Raw genomic sequence first — 11161 nt, forward strand, 5'->3', positions numbered from 1 at the left:
ACTCTAACTTAACCAAGTGTGGAACAAGAGTAAAAGATGCGCAATAAACCGAAACATTACTCTAAGGCATAAGCAAGTACAATAAGCGATAAATGTAAAGCTTAAAGAGTAGAGAAGAGAGTGCAAACACAAGATAACACTAAGACGTGTTATTGAAAAAGAAACCGAAGTACTTGACGAAAAACCTCTCTGTGGCCCTTCAAGCCGAAATCAATCCATTAGTGAATAAGTTGGAGGTACATGAACATCAAAAAGACCTTCCAAGCCTAATTTACTCAATATACTTGAGCTTTCCAAGCTCCAGCTACCAATGAACTTTTCAAAGTCTTATCTTCACTAGTTATCCGGATCTTGCAATACCATTCGATTGCATTCGCCAACCCTCATCGGCTTTTTTTGGCAAATCCTAAATGCTTCCTAAACTTTAAGACACTTTCTATACTCTGAATTGGTGTGAGTTGTATTTGAGTATAAATCTCCTCTCAAGGTATAACAATGGGAGAGGGGAAGGGGAAGAGACTACAAATGAATTCTCACTTAAGGATGAGTAGCTCTCTCTTAAGGATGAGTAGCTCTTTCTCTAAAAGGTGGGTGTGTTGTAGAAACCTTTCTAAACTTTTCTTTTGAATAGCTTCCTTATAATTTTGTGGGTAATGAGGATATATATAGTAGAGTAAAAAAGATGAAAGGTCACACTTAAAACCCTCCAGGTAGAGAATTTCGCGGGTCACTCAAGACTTGGCCTGAGTCGTGAAGTGACTCGCAAAATACAGCCTAACACTTGACTCTTTATCTTCTAGCATGTGCTTCTCATGTGACTTTCGCAGGTTGCACCACTTGTGAGCCAAGTCGCGAGATCAACTTCTTGAGCAATCTTCACCAACTTAATACTAAACCCAATACAATAAAATCCTACAAATTACAAAGAAATAAATTAATGCAATTACAATACTTTTTATTATGGAATAAAGCCAACATAAACGCTATGTGAAAAACCATAACTTAACAAGATACTTTCTAATTTTTAATATAATTAGATAGTTCGGGGTAAGAGGATTTGAACCTTAAATATTTAGGTTAGAAATATTAGGAAGTGTCACATAAGCCATTAGGCACTTGGTGGCAATAAGATATTGCCATAGATTTCATGTTAAATGACTAAATTGACTAACTCAATAGCTTCAAAATTGCCCTTTATATGATTTTTTTTTCTTTTCCAAATTCAAACCCTAGCTTACACCATAACTGCCTTTTATATGTTTTCATTTGTTTCCAAATTCAAACTCTCTAATGGGGAAAGAGGATCAGTAGTTGAACAAAGTCCCACAAGTGGTGCTTTATCATTTGAATCTTATGTGGTTGATCTAATGATGTAGAATAGGCCGCCATGGCCTTCCTGGACTCTCATGTGCGCCTGAAATCAACGTGCAAGGCAAAAAGGCACTAGAAGAATCATGGACCTCGGAGACGGAATCACATGAAATTTGGCAAGCTGAAGCAAAACAGCCTTTTGAGCAATAGTCATCGCTTTGCTATGAGGTACTCCTTGAAAATGGAGAATTCCTGCATTTAGTCCCTGAAAACCTCATCAAATTCAATGCCTCTCACTCTCACAGAATTAATCTCACATTAGATATTCTTAATCCAATTCCCTGGCCTCCCTTGTTAGAAGCCCAAAAATATTCTCGAAGCTCAATATTTGATATTCTTCAATAGACCACATCTCTTAGGTTCAAAAAATCTCTAGTGGAGGAAGTTGCTCCCACTTCTCAAAACCCTTTGAATCTTCCACTTCGTCATTATCAATTGTAGATGACTTAGCCTCTCTATATTCTTCATCACAAACTGCTCACTCATTAATTTGTAGCACTATCATAACACGGTTGGAGGTTGCCGAATTAACAACCCATTCAACATCATTATTGGCAACATTCTCACACTATTCTCTTCAACATAAAGCACTATAACTTCCTCAACAATCAAAGTAGCTATAATATTCTTCTCATCATCATTCCTTTCATCTTTGCCATCAGTCAATTCTCTTTTCCAAGACCTTTATATGATCACTTTCTTTACAATAGAAATATTCTCTAGTCTCCTTAAACTAAGATCTATCTCTTGATTATCATCTATCATTGAATTTAACCCAATCATTAAGGCCCTGTTTGGATTTTTATTTTTCATCACTTATCACTCCTCACTCAATTTTTGTCACTCATCACTCATCACTTAAAATACCCCATCACTCTACACGAACTCTGTTTGGCACCATCACTCAACTTATCATCATTCAATATTTTTTCATTGTTTGTGGGACCCATGCCTGACACACTCACAGCCCCTAATCACTCTCTCTCTCTCTCTCTCTCTCTGCGTCATATCTTTCCTTTTTGGTCTTTTTTGCATTGGGTTGTATGGAGACCTCCCTCTACCCTCTTCGGCCGATGAAGACAAGCCCAACAACACCATCGTCTAGTCCAGCAGCACCAAGATGGCTCTGCTGACTCTCTACAAGTCCTCTTCGGTTTTCACTCCGCTGTAGACCATTCTCAAATCTCAAACCAAGGCCAAAACCTACTGAAAGAAGAAGAGGGCGATGGAGGCGAAGGTGTGGAGGGAGATCAAACCCAATAAAAAAAAAAAAAAAAAAAACAAAAACAAAAACAAACAAACAACCAAACAAAACAAAAACCCAGAAACTTTCAGTGAGATCTGCCTTTACAATCTCATCTCCTTTGCAAAATTTCAGTACTTACTCACTATTCTATACACATTTTCACACTAAGAAACTTTTTATCTATTTTTCTCTGCCTCTTCTCTCTCTGTCTCTGTGTTTTTCTTGCTTGGGTTATGGATTGTGAGAGATGAGAATGTGAGTCTGATTTGACTTGGTACACAAAGATTGAGAATTTCTTAACTTTCTAAGATCTAGAAGCCTTCTGGGTCTTTGATTCAGATCTGTGTTTGCAAAAAAAAATCTTTTTATTTTTTATTTTTTTTATTAGGGTTATGATCTTAAACTCCGAAACCCACCAGTGTGAAAGGAAAAAGAAAAAGAAGAAGAAGAAGAAGAAGATCACCAAACCCAGAGAGAGAAAGAAAAAAGGTCAAAAGTTGCGGTTGACCTCTAACCGTGGGACCCAATATGTTGTTTTAATTATTAAAATGCCATTGAAAACAGAGTTATGGAAACTAAAAACACATAAAATGTGTTTTCAGTTTCCATAACTCATCACTAAAAAATCAGAGAATTGAATGATGGAAATAAAAACTGGAAACAGAGTAATGAAAATCCAAACGGACTTCTCAGTCATGGGTCCCACCATTTTTGAATTATGAATTATGGAAACAGCAAATCCAAACAATCTCTAAAAGTCTTCTACTTTTACTTCTACCGTGGCCGTGTTCTTTGTGACAATAGCTTGATCTTGTACGTTGACTCCGCCCGCATTTTTTCTTCTATTTTCTTTGTTAAACAAGCTATCTTTCACAACGGTTAGCGGCAACACAATTAGGGGTGAAGTTATTCAATGATACGACCAACATTTCCCGACTGTCTAGAAGATTGCTTAATAGTAACAGCACCTACAATTCACCATCTAATGCCATCTTCACCTGTAGTCAATTGATTCACCAAACTATGAAATTCAGTCAAACACTCGGCAACAGATCTTCCATCCTTAAACTTTAAATTCACAAACTTCTTAATAAAAATACCTTATTCTAGTAGTCTTTTCGCTTATACAAACTCTCCAATATATCGAAAGTGTCTAAGCATTAGTCTCACTTGCGATGTGATGAAATACACAATCATCAACCCATTGACAAATGAACCCAATAGTTTTCCTACTCATCATATTTATCCTTTGGCTTGGTCGTATCACCTTCAATAGGATCATATAAATCCTTACAATTAAGTAGATCCTCCATCTTATGCTTCTAAATATGATAATTTGGACCCATCAATTTAATCATAGTCCCATAACTTTCATCCATCTTAAAAAAACGCCCACTAAATCAACCAAGTTTTAGTACCACTTGTTGGGACAATGGAAACTCTTATGGCACTTGATGGGTCACAAACTAGTCTGTGATCTTCACTCACATTTAATACAACTGTCTATAGTTGTAGCACCCACAAAATCTTTCTTTTCAGAGAAAATTCCAAATTTATCGTCTCTTCTCTCGTGTATGTCTCTCAGTCGCTAAAAAAATATCTTATTGTTTTCTTTGCTCTTACCCTCACTACACTTTTACTTTTTCTGTGGCTGCAAAAACTGATATGCACTCACTTTTTTTTTCTTCTTTCTTTTTTCCTTTTCTCTTTTCAGCCATTGGCAGCTCTCTTCTCTAATTTGAAAAACACGCATGCCGCTTTATCCTAAATAAGAACACTCAATTCCTAACTCAACTTGACTAGAATGCTTTGTTCCTCCAAAAAAAAAAAACTTGACTAGAATGCCAAACTCAACTTGAATCATGTGGCTGGCTGGCCACACTACCACAAACCCATTGAATGGCCTGTCATGTGGGCCGGACCCACAACAGTAAGAGATAATAATAATCTCTTTCGCTATTTTGGTTTTTCTTTGGTTTGATATCTGCATTGTGATAGGCATTTGGCAAATCACCACAATTTCCTAAATGCTTGAGATGTTGGTGATAATTGACAGAACACAAGGGTTAACTGAGAAAGATTCTGGGAGTTCCATCACCAATAGACTGATGTGGATTTGAGATGGCATTCTAATTAATGGGTCAAGTTTTAATTGGGCCAACTAAGACACATTGCAGGGATTGCATATTATTACATTGTAGGCGATATAATATATGGTCCCATTGCAAGTGGTCATTTTTATTTAAAACACCCCACAATAATTCACTTTGTCTGGTCCACCCATAAAGGACCTAAGCAGAGAAGGGGAACAATAATCAATACAAATTGAAAATATACAACCTTAGCACTAGACACACAATCAATACAAATGGGGACTAAAAAAAAAGGTAAGAAAGAAAGGATTGAAAATTTTAAGAGCTTTCCAGTTTTGCATGCTCAATCATACAGACCCTCCTGGTCCCAGATATCTACAAGGAATTCTACCATCTCCTGTCATTTAAAAATCCAGTAAATAGTAAGGAATTGTGTACTATCTTGTATGAGCAATAACAACAAAGGAAGCAACCTAGTCTCTTTCAACTTACACGAAGGGGGATGGGCTGTCGGAAAGGCTTTTTGGTTGAAAGTAGACTGTCATAAGTTTCATTCCATCTGCAGAAACATAATGGTTGAATCATATAGATAGAAAATAGGCACCAATTAAAGAAGTTAAACAACAGAACACTTGACCAAGGCTTGCTCAAGCTGCAGGATTGTGAGTATTGCAGGCAAAATATTTCCATAAAGAAATTGCACATATGTGCAAGAGAAAGAATTATATTAATGTACAAGTTAATAAAACATAGAAGCTAACTTCATCAGGTCAGTAAACCCAATCAAATTATGCTAGGAAATAATTAATCTCTTTTTTAGCTTCTTCTTCTTCTTCTTCTTCTTTTTTTTTGGAGGGAGGTGGGTGCAGATACTCTGGACAAATTAGGAGGTTCTTTCTTTTTGCTAGAGACACCAGGAAATTAAGACTTTTCTTTTTTGTTTTTTCATTTTTGGGTGGCCATTATGCACATACTAGCATGACAACAGGAGCAGAATACTTCAATAGCAATATCAGTTGAAGTTATTCACCTTATTTTGGGTTCTCGAACTTGTGGATGGCTCTGTGACCTTTTGTTTCCAAGCCATTGCTGCCTTGTCTGGTTCCAGAGAAGAAGTCCTGCATCCATCAAAGTTTTCATTATGTAAAAGAGTTGGCTTGAGAAAGAGAGGATTAATGGTTAAAAAATGTCTTATCTTTCATTCTTTTTTCTCAAAAGAGAAAAGCATCATCAATAAGACTACATAACCTACTATATTACACCAAGGCCATTCATTGTGTCAATTGTGTAGGTCCAGAGTACATGAATATACAGATCATTACTCATTAGATTGTCTAACGAGCACCAAAGGAGATACAGAAATTGCAGAGAAGTCAGGCAATTAAAAAATAAAATAAAATGAACAAAGAAAAGATAAGTAATAAATGTCTTAGGAGCTCCATGCTTGCCAGAACATTTATCATTGTCCCTTTTCTAATTATAAAAGAGAGGGTCAGGGCAGATAGCAGTACTCATATGATAACCACATCTGGCGCAGAAGCCACTTTAGGCAGTTGAACAAGGTTGTGTCCCAAGGCATTATTAAATTTGAAAAGATCGGTGCAAAGTTGAGATGGATGAACTGTACATCAATGAATTACATCTGAAGGGATCCCATTCTCACTAGTCTTAGCAAGATTGTTAGAGCCCTCTAGCCCCAAGCAAGGGGACTGGAAAAAATACTAATCATACAAGCAACAATATATTCCAATTGGTAAATTCAAGAACATAAGCAATATAGAAATTAGTTAACACTCCAATCAGTTATTGTGAATAGAAAAAAAAGTTAATAAAATATGAACTTACCATGATTTACAAACTCAGATGCGTTGCTTACACTGCCATCAAAACCCTGTTGATCAAGGGGGGCTTGGTTTGAGGTGCCAATTGATGAGATGCTTCTCTGGGATTGAACTGTACTGTTGTCCATTTCAAAAGTGCTGCTACTCCAGAAATCCTCTGATACACTATTTCTCCTCACATATTTATCATGAATTCTCAGCCTCTGTGAAGGTTCACCCATCGGTGTGGGTTTAGTATAGCATCCAAGGCAGCCTCTGCTCTGTTGCAAATCAGGTTTTAACCACAAAATTGATTAAAACCAAGTATCAACTCAATTCTCAATCTAGCATTTGAAATTATTAATAATAAAAAAAAAAGTTTAGAACAATCATTGCCTGAGCTAAATATTCCCAATTTAAGCCACAGGTTTTTCATTTCTATTTTCTTTGCAAACAAAAAAAGAAGGAAAAATAAAATTTTCTTTTTCCTTACACTAGAGCCTTCCATTTAGCCTTGAACTTTTCCTTGATCAAAAGCACAAGAGCATGCAAATACGCTCCTGAAAGCACTAAAAATGAACAGCAGGGTTTTTTCCCAAAGCATCTCTCCGATTTGGCTATCAAGCAACACCTAGAATACATAGCTGCTATTGCTATAGGATCCCCCAATATCTAATACAAATAATATAAATCATATCTATATAGACTAAACAACTTCCCAAAACTCCAAGAAAAGAATTAACAAACCACAAAAAAGATCCTCCCCAGTGTTTCCCTGTTCACTAACTCTCAAAGTTTGCTTTCTGAACAAGCAAACACAAGTCCTCAAGATTCCTTAACCTACAAAGCAACTATAAACTACAAGAAAGTTTTCCTTTTTTTGATTGTAAACTACAAGAAAGCTAAGGAAAACAAAACAAGTTAGAATCTCAAATCTTATATATTTCCTGTTTGTAATCTCACAGTATACCAAAATTTGCAAAACTATCTCGAGCAGAGCAGAGATTCTATATTTTTCTCAAATTTGAAGGATTTTTTTTCCTTTCCTTTAATTTTCATATATTTTCTCTGCAAGCAAAAATTCAAAAGTTATTAAACCTGCTTTCAACTGAAAGTTCTTTTTTTTTTCCCCTTCGGATCACAAACAATGAATATGTATAGACTCGAAATCTCAAAATTCCTGGATTTTTTTTTTCTTCTTCTGTTTTTCTCAGTATCCAAAAAGGGCTTAGAATTATGATGAAGAGAGAGAGAGAGAGAGAAGTGACCCCATGCAAGCAAAAAGCTGAGAGAGGCAAGTCGGAAGGTATGTAGAGAATTGCATTTATGCACGTCCAAGCAGAGATCTCTGAAGCAAAACTCTTATTAGTCCAAGAATTTTTGGCCTTACGGTCCTGCATAGAATATAAATATTCCAATTTCAATATCAGATAACTGAAACAAAAAATGAATATTGAAAATTAAGAAAGATCCAGCTTTGTTTGGTTCCCAAGAAAAGAAAAAAAAAAACAGTTTCCGTCACTTTCCTTCAAAAATTTTCCTTCATAAAAATTCTTGAAAAAGAGAGAAGAGAAAAGAAGAAAAAAAAAAGGTTGTACAGACCTCAAAAATGGCATGTTTGGATTGCGTCTAAGGAATTGTTAATCTCCTTTTCGTGAAAACAATTGGCCCCCTCTCTCCTCTGGTGAGTGATTCTCAACCAAAGCTAAGGGCGCCCTCTGTTTCTGTTTGTTTACTTTTTTTTTTTAGTAATTTTTTTTTTCTTACAACTGTAGTAGCTATTTGCTTGTATTCTTCCTTATGCTGTAGACAGACAGAAAGACAGACCAACGTAAGAAAAGTCAGGAAATGTTTGATTCTCCTTTAACAACTGGCGGTGTGATCGGAAAACGGAAATAAATGAAAAGAATAATATTAAAATATTTTTCCTTTAGCTTATAGGGGGTTTAATTGGAGAGAATAGAATGGGTAAGAAGAAACACTCATTTTTTTCTATTCTCTTAAAATTTCAAATTTTCATTCCTCCGAAATTGAGAGGAATGAGAGGGAATGAAATTAGATTTAATAATTTTTTTATTAAAACTCCCAAAATACCCTTATATATTCAACCATTTATTTTAAAATAGAAGTCTAATAGTAATATTGTCATAAAATGATTCCATTTCATTCCCTCCATATTATTCCCAAATAAGATTACTTACATTCCATTCATTTTCATTTGTTTCCATTCTTTTATTTTAAAACATCTAACTAAGGTTACTTGATTCTATTTCATTCCATTCTTTTCTATTCATTTCCTTTACTTAAATATATTTCATTCATTTCCATTCCCTTATGAACTCCCAAACGGAGTTTAAGGGTTGTATATGCTCAAAGATGTTTTTTTTAGCATTTATAACCCAAAAATCTGCTCCATCAAAGATTGCATATGTTAAAAATTTTGCAATATTGCTATAGTGTGCTCTCATTTTTTAGACCGCACTGTAACATTATACTATCATTTTTTATTAATTTCTTTCTCTCTCTCTTCCGCGTTTGTCTCCTTCCTAAGTCTCTTCTCTCTCCTCTCTCACTTCTCCTTTGTTACACCATTTCACCTAAGCTTCTTCCTCTCCCTCTCACCATCTCAGCCAACTCTTTCACCACTACAATTTTTTTCTTTCTTTCTTCCTTTTCACTCTCTCTTGTGCTCTCCGTCCCTCTCTCCTTCTAGTGTCTCTCTCAAAGGCAAGCCCTCTATAGCTCGCCAAAACATGTTGCCGCCATTATTCTCCAAAGCCACATGCTCACTCCTCATCATCATCATCACCGTTATCTCCATCCTTATTGTCCGATCCGAATACGGTTCCTCCACCATTCGATTACCCTCCGATTTCTGCGCTATCTCCATACCTACATGCCGCCACTGATCTCGTGCTCTCCATCCACTCCTTTCCTTTTCACTGTCCCTCTCGTGCTCTTCGTCCACTCCTTCTTACTCTTTCTTTCATTTTCTCTTTGTCTTTCTGTTTCCCTTTCTCTCTGCATCTCGAGTTCATGGTTCTTGGGTGTGGCCAGGATGCGATGTTAGGTGTGGTTGGGTTGCGGTGGTTTTTCGTGGATTGTAGATCTCTACGGTGGTTCGTGGTAGGTCTCTGCGGTGGTTTGATGAGTGGGTTTTGTGATTTGATATCAGTGAGTTTTAATTTCAGTGGTTTTGATTGATTTTGGTGGGTTCTTGATTTTGGTGGTTGGGTTCATGAGTTGATCGGGGTGGTTTTCAGTCTTTGTTGTGATTTTGTGATTCTTTGATTTGGATGATTCTTTGATTTTGTGGCTTTTGATGTGGAGGCTTTTTTTTTTTGGTTGCGGCGATGGTGGGTGGATGTGGTGGTTGTGATATGGGTGGGTGGATATGGTGGCCGGCGGCGTTGGGTTGTGAAAGATAGACACAAAGGAGAGAGAGACAGAGAAGGAGAGAGAGACAGGGAAAAAAGAATAAAAAATGATAATGAAAGAATATTTAAATGAAGTGTTAAAAAAAAATAGAAATTTTGATGTAAAAGGTGTTGTAAAGTGGTGTGTTATATGTTATAAAATTGGGTTTTGAGATGTTAAATGCAAAATTTTTAGAAGTGTTGATGGGAATGCTCTCATGATCCAACTTCTATTTTTAGTTTCTCTATTCTACTTCCTATTTTATGCTCCTACTTCTATTTTTGGTATTTTTTTTTTAGATTTTTAAAAATTTTTAATGTTAATCTCCTAAGGATGGAAATGAAGAGGGACAAAGTTGCATGGCCGTTTCTTCTCAGGGTAGGAAAAATACTTGTAGGATGGGAACGAGTCGAGTCAAGGTTAGGGTAGGTTAGAGGTACTTTCTGTCCTCAACTAGATAACTTTAATATTAATAAGATAAGTATTAAAAAAAATAGATTATATATAGTTTAAAGATGTATTAAGTTAATTATATGTACATAATTGAGACGAGATAAGGGAAGACGAAATGGGATGAGCAAGATCCATCCTCGCCCTGTCACCTCTTTGGGACAAGGATTAAAGCATAATAGAACTGATCAGGCATACAGAGGAATTTTTGTCATCCCTTCGATCTGCAACATATTTTCTTATAGAATGTTTTTGACAAATGCAAAAATACCAATTTTTTAAAAACTTGTAGCTTCTTTTGATGGGTTTTAAGAAGGGGGAAAATCTCCTCTTTTTCTAGGGTACACTTAGCAAATAAGCAATAAATAAAACCTATCCAAGTACGAACTTTTTTTTACTTTTATTTGGCTTATTTTAAAATTTGAGACTCGTAGCTATCTTAAAAAGTGAAATTTGAATAAAATATACCTAGAAAACAAGTGCTTCAAATAATATCTAACAAGTCAAAATAAACGGATTTTGAGCTTAAACAAAAGACATTTGGACATTTAGCACCCAAAAAAAAAAAAAGTCACTTAATAATAAAATAAATATAAAAAATACTTTTTTTTTTACGGAACTTATTGATTAGAGCATATTAAAAATGGTAAGCATTTTTTTTATTGGTTGAGAAAAACGACCATAAGCATTTTAAGGACTTCCAATTTATTTTATGAGAGATGGGCCCAAATTCCCAAAGTGAAAATATTACATAAGAAAGACAA

General features: G+C 35.6%; 1 protein-coding gene across 4 annotated transcripts; it reads right to left on the bottom strand.

Moving 5' to 3' along the window:
* Nucleotides 1–4829: 4829 nt before the first annotated feature.
* Nucleotides 4830–8374, bottom strand: LOC126712933 (uncharacterized). Of its 4 annotated transcripts, none has more exons than XM_050412477.1 (6): nt 8133–8374; nt 7799–7924; nt 6556–6806; nt 5741–5828; nt 5203–5269; nt 4830–5107 (listed from the first exon to the last, which is right to left on the bottom strand). In XM_050412477.1, exons 2-6 carry the CDS (start codon nt 7852–7854, stop codon nt 5054–5056), a joined length of 516 nt encoding a protein of 171 aa, XP_050268434.1. In that variant the 5' UTR covers nt 7855–7924; nt 8133–8374; the 3' UTR covers nt 4830–5053. The 4 variants fall into 4 exon arrangements, with proteins under 4 accessions (XP_050268434.1, XP_050268436.1, XP_050268433.1 ...); XM_050412479.1 differs by having other exon boundaries at nt 6556–6811; nt 8133–8373; XM_050412476.1 differs by lacking the exons at nt 7799–7924; nt 8133–8374 and adding an exon at nt 7024–7622.
* Nucleotides 8375–11161: the final 2787 nt, after the last annotated feature.

The sequence above is a fragment of the Quercus robur genome, chromosome 2 (assembly GCF_932294415.1).
Source record: "Quercus robur chromosome 2, dhQueRobu3.1, whole genome shotgun sequence".
NCBI classification, from domain to species: domain Eukaryota; kingdom Viridiplantae; phylum Streptophyta; class Magnoliopsida; order Fagales; family Fagaceae; genus Quercus; species Quercus robur.